This window comes from Epinephelus lanceolatus, chromosome 15 (genome assembly GCF_041903045.1).
Source record: "Epinephelus lanceolatus isolate andai-2023 chromosome 15, ASM4190304v1, whole genome shotgun sequence".
NCBI lineage: Eukaryota > Metazoa > Chordata > Actinopteri > Perciformes > Serranidae > Epinephelus > Epinephelus lanceolatus.
Window position 1 is genome coordinate 37,014,090 of NC_135748.1, and position 17,062 is coordinate 37,031,151.

At 39.9% G+C, this 17,062-nt stretch overlaps 1 protein-coding gene across 1 annotated transcript in view; it reads left to right on the forward strand.

Moving 5' to 3' along the window:
* The window catches only part of kcnh5b (potassium voltage-gated channel, subfamily H (eag-related), member 5b), a 250,314-nt gene that overhangs the window by 50,781 nt on the left and 182,471 nt on the right, over positions 1-17,062 (forward strand). Inside the window, exon 6 of the mRNA XM_033641955.2 lies at positions 8,176-8,568. Coding sequence (XP_033497846.1) covers positions 8,176-8,568 — 393 coding nt within the window. The remainder of the gene's footprint in view (positions 1-8,175; positions 8,569-17,062) is intronic.

A 17,062-nucleotide genomic window follows, 5' to 3' on the forward strand; every position in this document is an offset into this window, starting at 1 on the left:
TCTACACAAACTTGTGAACATATGTTGTGTAAACTGTGGTGCCAAGCACGTGCTAAACGTTCCAGCTGTGTCAGCAGTCTGTAAAAACATGTGCGTTTTATCTTTGCAGTGTCATCTGCCATGAACGTGAACGGCTGTAGTGTTTCTATTGTTCATCAAACCGACTCCATCCACTTGAGTTGGGACAATTTTTAAATCAATTTTATTTATAAAGCCCAATATCACAAATAACAATTTGCCTCAGAGGCTTTACAGCATACAACATCCCTCTGTCTTTTGGACCCTCACAGCTAATCAGGAAAAACTCACCCCCATAAGAAGTTTAAATGGTAGAAACCTCAGGAAGTGTCTACAGCCTGCACTAATGCAACACAACAACACTATCAACTATGCCAGAGTATAATAAAAAATAATCCCTGTACTGCGCCTATGGCAGGCTGATATATTGTTACTCACCACTAGATGTTTTTACAGAAGAATGATGCGTCTCTTACTGTGATTGCTGGCAAAGGCATAGATGATTTTATCTGCGTCCAGATCTTTGGTCCTCCTGGTGTTTATGGTCAAGAATGCCAGTTTACTGTTGCACATATTGCCACTGCTGTTCCTCAGGTATGTCTTCAAACGCCGGAGGCAAGAGGTGCTGCCTACTGTAAATAATGTCTTATTGGGCACCCGATAATACATTATTTATCGTTGATGCATTAGCCTATTCATAGATAGCCTATTAATAATATGACCACCAGATCATGTCACACAATTGAACAAAAACAATTTTATTCAGTGACAGTGAAAAAATGAAATTTTGTTTGGGCATTTCTTGGGGGTGCTACGGGGGTGCTATGGGCTTCTTTGGGGGTGCTGAAGCACCTCCAAGCCTGCCCCCCAGCGCCGCCTATGCCTGCAAGACAGTGGAGCACAAAAACTCCGGAGAAGAAGCCGAGCTGGCAACATGGAGTAATAGGACATGAATGTTATCAAATGTAGAAGAACCAACTCTTTACTTCAACTCCTAACCCATTATATAAACATATAGCAAAAAATTGTTTATAACACATAACAATGTAGTCATTAGCACATATAAGGACATTTTATGTGGTTGTTAATGTAAAGTATTTTTAATTTTAACTACTCCTATGAAGATGTACTTTATAGAACTACAACTCTGCCATATTATATTAATTATCATTATCCTTGTCCTCTCCTTCAGTGCTCGCTAGTGAAAATGAAAGCCAACCTCAGATTCACTCATTCTTGGCATCACAATTTGCTTTATTTGCCGTCTTCTGCGCTGTGTCTGTAATTTCTTCTTGGATGTGTATTGCTACTACCTGGTCACTACTTTTTATAAAGTTCCAGATTCACCTGTGTGTAAAATATAAGGCATAATACAGGCAGACTCGCTGCAGATAACACCACACACGTCTAGTGGGCCATAAGTGATGATTAAGAGGGATTATTTTTGTAAGAGTATATACATTGTTTTTTAAGAAAATCCTGTATAGTATATCTTCACAACTACCTAAATATACACTTAAAAGGACCTTATAATTTGACTGCTATGCTAAAGTTGTCCATTAAATGTATGTTTACTCTCTACAAATGATAAAAAAGATGAGAAGCAGTCTCATATTTATGACTGAGGGTTCGAAAATATGGCGCATTTGCAAATTAGGACTATATTGATTAAAGTTGCTAACTCTGCGTTACTGAGCACCAAGTTGGGAGTTCTCAGATAAATCTGTTTGTCAGACATAAATATGACTTGGATATTGATGTTAGACATATTTACAAAACAGAACGCCATGTTCTGACGACTCCAGTATCATCTAAACACAGCTTAAAGTGGGATGTTCTGGGGCTTATGGGAAATATGGAGTGAACCACGCAGCATTCTGTTGGGTAAGCTGCTCCAAAGTTTGATTTCTGGTCATTTGCATTATTACAAAAGTTAAGGTGATTGTGAACATAAGGTTTTCTTATGTCTAGAAGAGAACATGAAGTTTCAGATTCACTTTGGCGTTTTAAAAGGAATTCAAGTTGTGTAGGAAGGAAGGAACAAAGATCATGTAGTGAAGGAGAAGGAAAAGAGAAAGAAGTTATGCAAGTAAAGAAGGACAGAAGGATGTGAGAGTAAGAGATGTGACAGGAAGGAAGAGGAGAATGTAAAGGCAAGAAAGCGCTAGTGTTGGCAGGGAGGAGAAAAAGGCAAAATAAGTTCCAAGCTAATCCACCCTCCTCCCCATTTCCCAGCCTGGTGCAGGATGGGAGAGGGTTGCATAACGTCCTGAGCACGCTCAATAGATATCGCAGGTGATCCATCTGCTCCGTAGCCTGAAAGGCACAGCTGGCGTCTTCTGTTGAGGACGCTGTCGAGTGTCACATAAGCAGAGTTTTCTTTCCTCCCCACAACGCTGCTGGGCTCCTAATTGGCAGTCTAATTTTTGAGCGGCGGTACTGCTCTTGACCGCGGGCTGTTTAATTGGCAGCTCTGATGATGAGGATGAGATGAGATGCGGCTCCTCCGTTATGAAGCCAGCTGTTGATCCTCAGCTCTACCGGCCCGCCCTGTTACTTCACACCACACTGAGTCCTACTGTGTGGATAAATGAGGCTAACAGAGGCTAACTAAAGCTAACCAAGGCTAACTGAGACTAGCTCCTATGAATGTGTTGTCATTATTTGTAGCTGTAAGGTTGCCGTCTTGATAACATAACCACTATAAACACTAAGTCTGATCCTGTTCATTACAGTAAATATACCAGTAGTAGCAGTTGCAGGAGTAGTTCAGTAGCCTCACTTATGCTTTCTGCATGGATGGCTGCACAGACATGAACTGATGGGGACTCATGATGAGGAAACATTTGGATCTTTCGTGCTCCGTGCAAGATTCTCCATGTGACAAACTGATATCCTCATAAAATGTGGGGAGTAATGTATCAAAAACTCACGCCTACAGCATTGTTGTCCATTTTCTCTGCCTATCTGTGTCCCGCAGTCGAAAATGCTGGATGTATACACACAGGCAAAAGCCTGCCACACAGGACGCCAGTGAAGGATCGTGTCTGATGGTGTGGACACTTGTGACTTGCAGATACGTCAAGCATAATAGTAGTAGTAGTGATAGACACTGTTGCAGTGGCAGTAGTAGAAGCAGTATTACAAGTGTAGAAGTGAGTAGTAACAGTACATGTAGCTATAGATGCTGTAGTAGTAGTAGTGGTAGCATTAACAGTGGTACAACTAGTAGAGGCAGCAGTAGCATTAGAAGTGTTTGTAACAGTAGTAGCAATGATAGTGTTATTAATTATAGTACTAGCAGAAGTAGTAGCAGGAGAAGTAGGCTACAAATATAGAGGTGGCAGTAGTTATGGATGGTGAGAAGCAGCAGCAGTAGTAGTTGTAGTTGTGGTAGTAGAAGTAGTAGCAGCAGTAGTAGTAATAGCACTTGAAGAAACAGCACCAGTAGTGGTAGCAGCTGCTGCTGCATTAGTATCAGCTGAAGGGATGCACCGATACAGATTTTTTCAACTGATACCATAACCGATATTTACCTGCTTCTCATGGCTGATAACTGATACAATCAAAAAAGAACTGTATAACCTGTAGTTTATGGTAGGCTAGGGTGACCATATTTTGATTTCCAAAAAAGAGGACACTCGGCCCGGCCGAATGATGCTCGCAGTTTACTCAAAGATGCCTTATAATTTTAATATATTTAAAGTTTATATGTATGGATAGAAAATTCAGTTATATTACAAAATAATATCTCTCAAAGACAGAAATTCAGATAGGCCCCTATAGATAGGGGACACATACACACACTAGAGTGTGGCTACCCGATCCGAGCCTGACGGGTCCCGACGGTAGGCATCCCCGACGGGTCGGGCCGGGTTTGGTCAAAAATGTATAAATTGTATTCGGGCTCGGGTCGGATTCGGTCAGCTTTCAGTGAAAATGTAGTGTAAAAATAAATAAAATCTTATTGTCTGTCCTGTTTATTGCTTGGGCACATGACAACACCTGAACACAACACACACACACACATTGGCTGTTTGTTTCTTCCTCTCCCCTCGCTGGAAACCTCGGACCTTCCGCTGCCCGCGCCCGCCTTGATTAAATGCTGAAAATAAAATAAAAGAGGGAGACAAGTTTTCCTATTTTATCTTATTTTGTTATATTTCTCCCTCTCCCCTCGCTGGAAGCCTCGGACCTCCCGCCGTCTGCTCCCGTCTCAAACACGGAGGTCTCCCTCTCCGCGGAGCACCCATGGCGCACGCCCGGCCTGTTAAATAGCCTGTAACCATAACAACTGTGTGACACAAACTCAGTGCTTTGGTCATTAAATAATGTTGGGCTCGGTTCGGGTTCGGACAGAAATATGCTGCCCGTGCCGCACTCTAACACACACACACACACACACACACACACACACACACACACAAGGAAAACCAGACATTATCATCAATTTATAAACACCCCCCGGACAGGACATGAAAAGTGGACATGTCCAGGCAAAAGAGGACGTTTGGTCAGCCTATGGTAGGCCCACGATATATCTGGTATATGAAATGTTTATATCGTCATGCTGCATTTTTATAAACACACCCAGGTGCCGTCTCACCTTCCCATGATAGACTAGCCTACAGCTACTAAGTAGAGTAGCGATGCGCTATTGAATCGCCTCACACATGAACACTCAACTCACACACACACACAGACAGAGAGAGATGTGCTCCAGACTGGGTCGGCAGGTAACGATACAAATAATCGCTAACTGTAGCATCGCACGGCTAGCTGTTATTAATGAGTGTAACAACAGAGTCGAGTATTTTAAAAGCTCGGTGTTGGATGTGAGCCGCTGCTGCTAATTAGCTCGTGCTAACACTCTGGAGACAGTCCTTCAGCGCTGTGTCGTACCTGTGCTGGGCGGTCGGAGATCAGACACTTTGCGCAATCCTTTTGTCTTCCTCTGAAACTGTCAAAGACGTCCACACCGCAACATGTTTTGCTCTCTAGGAAAGATGCTGCGGTTGTTGTTGTTCTCCCTCTCTGTGTTTATTGGCAGCTTGCAAACCAAGTTTAAAGGTACATTTGCCGCCACTCACTTTGTCGGGTGTGTAGTTGCTGCCCTTGTTAAGTCAATGAAAGCAGTCTGGCTTCATATTATTGCTGCTATATATCTGCTATAATCTATGCTATAAGTATCGTAATAATGCATATAAATAAAAATGTCCCATTGTTGCCTAATAATTTATTTGCCTGATAGATATATCCTGCAGCCCTAATTAGCTGTAGAAGTACTAGTGGGTAGTGATACCATTGTGGTGGCAACAGTGCTACTAGAAGTAGTCTCACCAATGTAATATGACAAGAAATAGAAATAATGGTAGTTACTGCAGCAACATGTCTTATTAGCAGTATTACTAACAATATTTAAATATTGTCCTCAGTATTATTTGTGGAAGCAGTATTTGTCAAACAGCAATATTACCACTAGAACTTGTCATTAAAGTTGCATAAGTATCTCCGTCAGTGTACTGGAGCTGATATTTAAGTGTATCTTGGTAGTGTTTTTCTTTTAAAAAGCAGGACGTGTTTAAATGAGTCTGATTTATAATCATGTATAATATATTTGGGGCTGCAGACGATATTACAGTTCATCTCTGTAGCAGCTGGATAAAAACAGAATAATATGCAGTTGAGTGTAAAATGAGTGGAGCGGTTGATGTGTGATCTCTCTGTGGCCTGCAGAGGAAATCAAACTGCTGTGTGTATGATTTAATGCCGTCTCTGTTATGCAGAGGAGGCTGAGCTCAGCAGGAGTTATCGTCACCGCACTGCAAAATATAATGACTGGTTGTTTTTTTTATCTGTCTGGTCAACACTTGTGTTCCTCTCATCTGATTTTCTCTTTCTCATTTCTTTCTCATTTCAAGCCAGATTTATTCATTATGCAGTTTTGTCACAGGGAGCTGTGCACAGCAACAAGAGAGATGAATGCAGATGGAAACAGGGGAGGAAAAACATCACAAATTTTAATATACTTTTCTGGCTCTATTCTCCCCCTCTCTTTAGCCGCAGTAGGTAATAATGACTAGACTAAAAAGCAAAGTCGTTTTTGTGCTTACTTTTTCCTTAATCACTTTCATCTGTTTCACAAGATTAATTTCACCTCATCCTTCTTTTGCTTTTTCTTTCTAGTATCCTACCTTTTATAAAACACCTGGAGTGCATTTACTTGGTGAAGCTCTATTTCTCAGGTTTGTCTTACAAATATAACCGAAAATTAGAAATATAATTTACAGAAAATAAACCAAACTTTTCACCGTGTTGAACTGCAGACTACAAATCAATAAAACAGGTTAGTTGTCTTTGTGCTACGTTTAAAGTATAAAGTCAAGACTGGGCCAGAAGCAAAATAGATGAAGTTTTAATTTGTTGAGTGTAAAAGACAGGTGAACTTGTTAGAGATAAAGTTTGTTTAAAAATGCATAAGTTTAATCCTTTTGAATATCTTTGAATGTATGACATGTAAAAAAAAAGTTTAAAAAAGGAAAATAAAGTAATTTGTTTTGTACATGTTTTATAACATTAGTGATCTATACTGTTTTGTTTTATTTTGCTCTGTTAATGATGAGATAAAAATTTGTTTGTTACGGAAGCCCTAAGAGGCAAGCAAGACTTTTCTTTTTGTGGAGATGTTTTTATGTTAAAATTTTCTCTCCATTCTGTGAAAACAGGTGTTTTTTTAAATTATTATTCATGAGAAAAGGTGAATTTGTTTAGGATAAATTTTCTTTTTTTTCATCTATGAAAGCCAATTCTTTTTTCAGGATAACTTTTTTTTTGTCATCTGTAAAAACAGGTGAATTTTTTTCAGGATAGTTTTCCAGTTTTTATGTCTTCTGTGAAAACAGGTGATTTTTTTTAAGGATCATTTTTCTACCTTTTTTTCATCTGAAACACGGAAAACAATTAGGATAATTTTGATATTTGTTTTCATTTGTGAAAACAGGTGATTTTTTTCAGGATAATTTTTGTGCTTTTTCTTTTATCTATTAAAAAAGGTGATTTTTTTAAGGATCATTTTTGTACTTTTTTTTCACCTGAAAACGGGGAGAAAAAATTAGGATAATTCTGATATTTTTTTTCATTTGTGAAAACAGGTTAATCTTCTCAGGTTAATTTTTCAAATCTTTTTATTTCATCTGTAAAAAAAGGTGAAAAGTATATATTTTTATATTTTGTGAGAAAAAAAACACTAATTTTCACAGATAGACAGAAAAAATACTTTCTTTATAAAATTCACCTGTTTTCTTAGATTATACCAGAAGGGCTCAGGGCTGGATATATTTTATAATTTTGAATTTTTTTATTCATAACTTCACTTATTCTATGGTTTGTACTCTTTCATGTTGTGTTCCCTTTGAGGAAAAAGTTTGTGCTCAAGATGCTTGGTATGCATAATGTATTAAAAATAAATATATAAATGCTATAAATTTACTTTGTATTCATACATTGCAGAGTTAAACATAAATACACAAAGAAAAGTAATATATACAGTAAACTACATAAAAGTGCTCCATGTTACAATATTACCATATTGGAGTGTAAGAATAATTGTATAGAAAGATGGAAATCGTGTGTTACAAATGTTACTAAATCTAAATTAAAAAGTAGAAAAATAAGGTATGAATGGAAAAAATGAATACATATTCGGTTGTTATCTTGTTAACATTTTCTTCAAAAGGAAAAATTAAGTATTATTTATGTATAAGGGAACAAAATGATTTACAGAAAGTAATTTAGAAAACAAAAATTGTAAAATACATACAGTAATAGATGAAGTAAGCACAGGCAAGGGACAACACATTAAAGAAGATTAATGATACATACAATACATAAATACACACATAAATGAAGTAAACATAAGAGAGCAAATGAGATTCAGAAGTTGGCTGGATCAAACAGTTACACAGAGACAAGTCCATGAAGTTTTTAAACGATGGTACTGACTTAAAAGTTGAATTCAGTCCGATTCTTGATTTTCAGTGTGTTTAGTATGTATCAATGAAAGGGTATTTTAATTCACTCTTGGAAGAAAAGTGTACCTGATTAACAGAAACTCAATAAAGCTTTTTTTTCGAGTAAACGTTTCTTCTCTGTCTCCAGGTTCTGCAGCTGAACTCCGACATCCTCCCTCAGTACAAGCAGGAGGCCCCCAAGACCCCTCCCCACATCATCCTCCACTACTGCACCTTCAAGACCACCTGGGACTGGGTCATCCTCATCCTCACCTTCTACACGGCCATCATGGTGCCCTACAACGTCTCCTTCAAGACCAAGCAGAACAACATCGTGTGGCTGGTGCTGGACAGCGTGGTGGACGTCATCTTCCTGGTGGACATCGTCCTCAACTTCCACACCACTTTCGTGGGGCCCGGCGGAGAGGTCATCTCTGACCCTAAACTCATCCGTATGAACTACTTGAAGACCTGGTTTGTCATTGACCTGCTGTCCTGCCTGCCCTATGACATCATCAACGCCTTTGAGAACGTGGACGAGGTACGGCTTGGCTTTTTTGGATGGTTTTCTCAGCTGTGAGTGGAACAAAGGTGTGCATAGAGGTAAAAATGTTCAAGGGACGATAGCAAATTTTACTGCTGCGAACTTTCTGAGGGTAGATGCTTTGACTTCAACCAGGATTACAGGACGTCACGTTTAGCCTCACTATATATGCGTTTTTTGGCGCTATGTCTCTTGGATGCCTGCTGATTGGAAATTAACTTGGGTTAGGGATGGTGTCCATATGTATTGATCAAAATATGATTGAGCCAGTTATTTATTTTGACCAACAGACGATTTGACCGTCGCTAAGGCATCACAGGACCCCTTCCTACACCTGACTGGACAAACACATGACTTGGGCTGTAGACTAACACTGTAGAAGACACAACAAAACAGTTCTGGAAATTGTTTAAATCAAAGTCAGAATGACGAGAGAAAGGTCATGATACTGCAGAATTGAGCATGTTATATCCAGAGCGCTGGATTACTGTACTTAAGGGATGATGAATCATCATGTCATTATGTTAACTGTTTCCTGCAGTTTGCTGATTGGTCCAGCACCCAGCTGCGAGGCTCAGCTGAAGCTTAGCCCTTGTACACCTGGTGTTAACATGTGATTTGTATCAGGGAAACTCATTTACTACAGGTGTAGATGCATACAGAATGCCATCAGACTGGCCAGACCTCATCTGGAGGTGGTCTGGATCACACTGTTATCAGATCTCACACAGGTATGAATAACACCTGTGTGGTGTGGCCATATTTTTAGGACAAAAAAAAAAACATTCAGCCAAAACAGTCACCAGAACTGAGAGGACAAGAATGCTTATGAATAAAGGCTCGTGATCAGATGTTTATACCAAGCATAAAAACGGACCACAGTGACGCTTGCTTCTGTGATGCAGGTTTGAGATTTAGTTTTTTAAGCTGCAAGGACAGACAGACGAGGAAAGGCTTTGGATATGATTTTGTCAAACTGTTCCCCTCCTCAGAAACAAGAATGTTTCTGGAGCAGTGACTTTTGAATTAGAGATGTTGAACTCTGTTGTCTCTCACTGTTCAACAGTGAGAGACAACAAGGATGCCATGGATGTGACAAACACAGACTCTGGAGCAGCAAACCACTATTTGCCTTGTGAAGATACAGTGGAGTAATGACATCCTGAGCAGAGAATGAAGTCACGCTCCCTCTGTGTGTTGTAATCTGAGCTTCTCTGTTTGTTGTTGTGGTAGATGGTCTGGACATGGTTGCATGTTAGTGCGTTCGTGAATCCCACAAGCCAGCAAATCACCACAATGTGCTTCACTCATTTAGGGGTTACCGCTGATATCAGGATGCCATTGTTGCATAAATGCAGCGCCCACCCTCTGGTTTCTAGGGCTGTACCCAAATATTCGGATATTCGAATATTCGTTTCTATGGGTAGGTATCCGTTATGAAAATTTGGTATTCGATATTCATTTTTTTATTTACTTTTTTTTTTTTTTAAATTTATTTATTTTTTTAACATATTTTTTTGGTGCTAAATGTAGTCTTTTTGTTGTTGGTAAATGTAGGTTATCAATAAAAATCAAAACTTTTAAATTGCATTGTTAAAAATGTGAAAATATAGTATCGCCTACCAACTGAGCTTGTGCACACGGGATGCTTGAGCGCATCCGTCTGAGGCTGTGGATCAATGCCAAGTTTTACCACTTTATCACTATTCCCTCTAACTTGTAGCTGTTTTTTTTTTTTAATTTAATATGAATTATGGAACCATTTTTGTCAATGTTTGTTTCCCCTGTTTTGTACAATAAATTATTGTTTAAAGTTTCAACAAGTTTCTTTTGGAGTGCGTGACACAAGTGTGTTTTGAAAACGACCACGGACTGTCACCTGCTCAATGCATCAGTACCTTCAGACGCCATGACAGTAATAGATTATAGATTAATAGATTATAATAATAATGTCAAAATATCATTTACAGACCGATTTAACAGATGATCACTGCTGCCCGACCCGCAGGTCCATTTGCGGGTCCCGCGGGTTACGGGTCGACCCGCGCATCACTACTCAGCTCAGTCTATAAAGGCTGTACACAACAGTAAGGCTATAGACATTATATTCTATTCAGGCCGGCAGAACCAGCAGCGCATCGGCTCTACAGTGCACAGCACTGCTGATTAACCATTTTATTGCAGCACAGAGTGTCTGCCAGCAACCAGTTACTTGCAGAGGCTTCCTACAACTTGTTTCAACGGTTCCGATTTAATCAGAAGACAAATTAAACAGGATGACTAGCCAATGTGAAAATCAAAAGAAAGCATAGAATAATGTACTGAAGGAGACTGTTGTGCCATCACATTTTTTTGTGGTTTGAGAGCAAAGATCCGGTCGCCGCTGTGCAAAACTCCGCAATACAATTAGGTCCGAAAAAACCCAGAATCTAACCCACAACCGCTGCAGCAAGGACATAGCCTCTGTAGATGCGGCGACTGCTCTACCAGGTGAGCTAGTTGCCGCCCCAGAAACTGACACTAGACATCTTAATCATCCTAACAGCAGCACAGCGACATCAGGTCAGGGGCTTTCAAAATAAAATAATCTCTGCATGTAACAGCTTGTTTCCACTTATGTACAGTACAGGCCAAAAGTTTGGACACACCTTCTCATTCAATGCGTTTTCTTTATTTTCATGACTATTTACATTGTAGATTCTCACTGAAGGCATCAAAACTATGAATGAACACATGTGGAGTTATGTACTTAACAAAAAAAGGTGAAATAACTGAAAACATGTTTTATATTCTAGTTTCTTCAAAATAGCCACCCTTTGCTCTGATTACTGCTTTGCACACTCTTGGCATTCTCTCCATGAGCTTCAAGAGGTAGTCACCTGAAATGGTTTTCCAACAGTCTTGAAGGAGTTCCCAGAGGTGTTTAGCACTTGTTGGCCCCTTTGCCTTCACTCTGCGGTCCAGCTCACCCCAAACCATCTGGATTGGGTTCAGGTCCGGTGACTGTGGAGGCCAGGTCATCTGCCGTAGCACTCCATCACTCTCCTTCTTGGTCAAATAGCCCTTACACAGCCTGGAGGTGTGTTTGGGGTCATTGTCCTGTTGAAAAATAAATGATCGTCCAACTAAACGCAAACCGGATGGGATGGCATGTCGCTGCAGGATGCTGTGGTAGCCATGCTGGTTCAGTGTGCCTTCAATTTTGAATAAATCCCCAACAGTGTCACCAGCAAAACACCCCCACACCATCACACCTCCTCCTCCATGCTCCACAGTGGGAACCAGGCATGTGGAATCCATCCGTTCACCTTTTCTGCGTCTCACAAAGACACGGCGGTTGAAACCAGAGATCTCAAATTTGGACTCATCAGACCAAAGCACAGATTTCCACTGGTCTAATGTCCATTCCTTGTGTTTCTTGGCCCAAACAAATCTCTTCTGCTTGTTGCCTCTCCTTAGCAGTGGTTTCCTAGCAGCTATTTGACCATGAAGGCCTGATTGGCGCAGTCTCCTCTTAACAGTTGTTCTAGAGATGGGTCTGCTGCTAGAACTCTGTGTGGCATTCATCTGGTCTCTGATCTGAGCTGCTGTTAACTGGCCATTTCTGAGGCTGGTGACTCGGATGAACTTATCCTCAGAAGCAGAGGTGACTCTTGGTCTTCCTTTCCTGGGTCGGTCCTCATGTGTGCCAGTTTCGTTGTAGCGCTTGATGGTTTTTGCGACTCCACTTGGGGACACATTTAAAGTTTTTGCAATTTTCCGGACTGACTGACCTTCATTTCTTAAAGTAATGATGGCCACTCGTTTTTCTTTAGTTAGCTGATTGGTTCTTGCCATAATATGAATTTTAACAGTTGTCCAATAGGGCTGTCGGCTGTGTATTAACCTGACTTCTGCACAACACAACTGATGGTCCCAACCCCATTGATAAAGCAAGAAATTCCACTAATTAACCCTGATAAGGCACACCTGTGAAGTGGAAACCATTTCAGGTGACTACCTCTTGAAGCTCATGGAGAGAATGCCAAGAGTGTGCAAAGCAGTAATCAGAGCAAAGGGTGGCTATTTTGAAGAAACTAGAATATAAAACATGTTTTCAGTTATTTCACCTTTTTTTGTTAAGTACATAACTCCACATGTGTTCATTCATAGTTTTGATGCCTTCAGTGAGAATCTACAATGTAAATAGTCATGAAAATAAAGAAAACGCATTGAATGAGAAGGTGTGTCCAAACTTTTGGCCTGTACTGTATGTGTACGGAGACGAGTCAACCGAAAGCCCATTCATTCCTATGGGAATCTCTGCGATAGCCGATGTGCCTGCGAAACTCCTTCCCTCCGTAATATTTCGGTCCGTAATTTGTCTCAAGAACAGGTAGTTTCTATCAGGTTTCTATCCATCTGTAAAGAAATGCACCCTGCGTTGGACACTAGAGGCATCATCCGTATATTTGCGAATCTATGGACACCAGTCGCATATGTAAGTGGAAACGAGACGTAAAGCTCTCACGGTACAGTGGATAATACAGAAGCCTGCTAACACAGTAATGTGAAATGACTGGACAGCCTTCCTAAGACAGTGACAGCACGTGCAGCAGTTGCTAGGTGAAGAGGTAAACTTTTACATTTCTGCTACCTATTAAAAAGAAGTTTCGGCACATGGCCAGTCGTCGCTGTGTTCGACTCATTTTACCTCCTTACAGATACGGTTTTGGATGTCTAAACATAAAAAGGAAAAAACAGAGAAGAATCTGGTTTTATTTGAAACTCTGACATTATAAATTAGAAGAACATTTTCACCAAAAAAAGTGACAATTTATGTCCTGGGAAAGAGTCCTCATTTTCAGGGGCAGTCGCTGAAAAGAGAGAACAATCTCGGAACAACCAGATCGTGTGGCGACCTTACATTTAGCTCAAAGCTCTAATGTGTCATCCTCACAAAGCTACTTGTGTGGTTGTTTTTCTTGTGTAAGACACAACAGCAGGTGCTGTTTTTAGTTAATAAGCTCATTAAGTTTACTGATTAATAATTGATGGTGCTCTGTTTTTATTCAGGCTGAGATAATAGATGGCAGTTTGCTCGTGAAAGTGGAGAGTAATTGGAATTTCTAAACTTTCGAGTGGTCCTTCAGCAGGCCATGTAATAGCTTGAAATTAATTATTGAAATGCTTTAAAAGTCGATACCCTCATTGTAGGGTCACGTGGATGTATTTGAATCTGCCAGCATGTAGAATTGAATTAGAACCGAGTGTAATGAGGATGGGTTGTGGTTATGATGTGAGTTTATCAGGCGTTAAAGATGGTTTCCTGCTCTGTTCATCAGCTGTTTGGCTTCCTTCACCAGAATTAAATCTAATGTCACTGCGTCTCTTCACAAGCTTTCACAGAGCATGTTGATTTGGTGTCTTATTATTTTGCAACTGTTATTGAATGTATGTTCCTCTGGGTATGAGAGTTTTTAGATTCTGAACCTGTTGTTTGAATCCTGCGTGAGGTTGTTTGAGGATTCAGACCTGCTTTGCGTGTTTTTCACAGCTATTTGCACCCGTCAGATATCGAGGAGTTATATCAATATGGCCGCAAGTCCATTAGAGGTGATTTTCTACTTGATTTCCCGCTGAATTAATTAGACCTCAGCCTGAGTGGAAGGACCAATCTACTGACTGTGAAATGAAAAAGAACAAATGTTGTACTCCTGCATTTCTCTGATTTTATGGTAGAACATTTAATCTGTTCATGAGTGGGTGTGTATTTGTTGTATAAAAAAACAACAACAACAACAACAACATTTTTTTTGAACACATGCTGTGGGTGTGTGTTTGTGCACAGACGTTCAGCACTGTGTTGTGTGTGCGTGTGTGTCTGCCAACTGGGGGCTTAATCACATGAGTTTTTGAGTGCCAGTAATAATAATAATAATAATACCAGTTATTTAAGCTGCCAGCAGCTGAATTTTCAACATGTATTATTTTTTTTATGCCAAAAAATTGCTCCACACCTCCTTCAGCATTTTATTCTCGTCTTTAACAACATTTAGACCGACATAACACAGGAAAACTTTTTAAAATAGTTATTAGCAGTTCTTTAAGTTGCAACAAAAAATATTTTTTGGACGGTTTCTTGCTTTGATAAGTTTAATTTGTTTGTTTTGGAAGTTGAAGTAGGTTTTAATTTAGGGATCATTTACCATGACCAATTAAATATCAGTTGTATGGGTTAGCTTAGGTACACCTAATGACAGGCCCCTGAGTAACCCCTAAAAACTTGACACAAGGAAAAAATATATTGTTGGGTTTTACAGAAGTCGATGCACCAAGCAGACAGAAAATTGGTCAGCAATTGTGATTATTGATTAATAATTTAGGTCATTTAACAAAGAGAGTATTAAACATTTGCTGATTTCAACCATTTTATATAGGGATGCACCGATATGGATTATTTCAACCAATACGGATAACCAACGTTTACCTGCATCTCATGGCTGATAACTGATACGGTTACCAATTTCACATTTTTCTGTCTTAAAAATAAGTGTATAACCTGTTGTTTATGTATACCTGAAGGTAAGAAAGGCTGAGATGTAGTGAGAAATTGGCTGATTTAATATTCCATAGCTCTGACCTAATCAAATCAAACTCACATCACTATTGCTGACACAACAAAAACAAAGAACAGTTCTGACTCTTCCATACCTGCCAAAATTAGGCTGTGAAAGAGAGGGAGATTTTCTGGGGTATGTTCAAATGGTCTACCTTCAACGCCCCTGCTCCCATATAACACACACACATACAGCCAGAGAGAGAGAGAGAGAGACTGGGTTGTCAGGTAACGATACAAACAATCACTAACTGTAGCATCACATGGCTACCCATTATTAATACGTTTAACAACAGAGTCGAGCCTTTTAAAAGCTTGGTGTTGGATGTGAGCTGCTGCTGCTAATTAGCTTGTGCTAACACTCTGGAGATGGTCCTTCAGTGCAGCGTCTAACCTGTTTAATAGCTGCAGGAAGTCTGTTGATCTGGTGGGGTGTCGGGCGGTTGGAGATGAGACCCTCCGTGCAATCCTGTTGTCTTCCTCTGGAACTGTGAAAGACGTCCGCACAGCGACATGTTTTGCCCTGTAGACAGGATTGCTGCTATGGTTATTGTCAGTTAAATATACCGTGAGTAAGAGTGAAGAAAAGTAGTTAAAGGGATAGTTCAGATTTTAAGAGGTGGGTTGTATTAAGTACTTAACCATAGTCGATGTATTACCTACAGTCGATGGCAGTCTGCACACCCTGAGTTCGGAGAAGCAGGCAGGAGTGCTAATCCATCTACTGCTATGGACAGGGATGGCAGCAAAACTTATTTTAGCCACCTAAAAAAATCAATATTAAGTGTAAGCTATATTAGGAATATTCTCTCTGCTTTACCTTGCTGTCAGACAGCCCTTTCTGACAGAGAGCTGGAGCTATTAGTTCGCTCTGTTCAAAGCCACCAGACTCCATCGAGAAAAACAGTAATTCTACCTTGCAGAACACAGGAACTGCTGGTCTAACACTGCCTCGATCAGTAAGTTAGTTTGTGTTATTGTGTGACTTTCATGAATCTGAACTAACCTTCTTAAAACACCAAAATCACACAGTACACAAAGAAACTAACTGATCGAGGCAGCGGTAGACCAACAGGTTTTGTGTTCAGTGAGGTAAAACTACTGTTTAGACAATGGAGTCTGGCTTTCAAGAAAACATAGATAAGCTTCACTTTCAGTTTAGCAGTGAAAATATTCTGATATTTTCAGAATATTTTCACCACTGAACTGAAAGTGAAACTTATCTAGTGTACATTTAAACTGATACTGATTTTGTCAGGAGGCTAAAATACGTTTTGCTGCTGTAGCACATTTCTTCGCTTCTGTGGTGGCACTCCTGTCTTCTTCTCCAAACTAGGGGGCCAGCCGACTGCCATCCACTGTAGGTAATTCATTACCTCTGCCAAGGAGGTTATGTTTTCACCAGCGTTTGTCTGTTTTTCTGCAAAATAACTCAAAAAGTTCTGAACGGATTTTGATGAAATTTTCAGGAAAGGTTGATAATGGGACAAGGAACAGATGATGGTGGTGATGGGTTGAAGCAAAGTGGATAAAATAATAAAATGGTGGGAAATCTGAGCTGCTTGGTGGAGGTCTGCGCTCTCTGAGTGCTCTAGTTGAATATGGATACATACCTCATATAACCCCACTTAAAAAAAGATCAAATCTATCCCTTTAAATTGCTGCCCAAAACTGTGTTTTTACGTGTCCTGATGTACCTTTTTTAACAACTTTAAGCCAGTCAGACACCAGTGTTTCCCACGGCTCTGGTATAATGTTAAGTAGTTAAATTACAACCTGGAACATTATCCAACAGGCCGTGAAGGACTTTAAGGCATAATTGCCCACCTGGGATATTCTTTTAAGTTACAGAAAACATTACCAAGTGCATAAACAAAGTGTGCCAAGAAAATA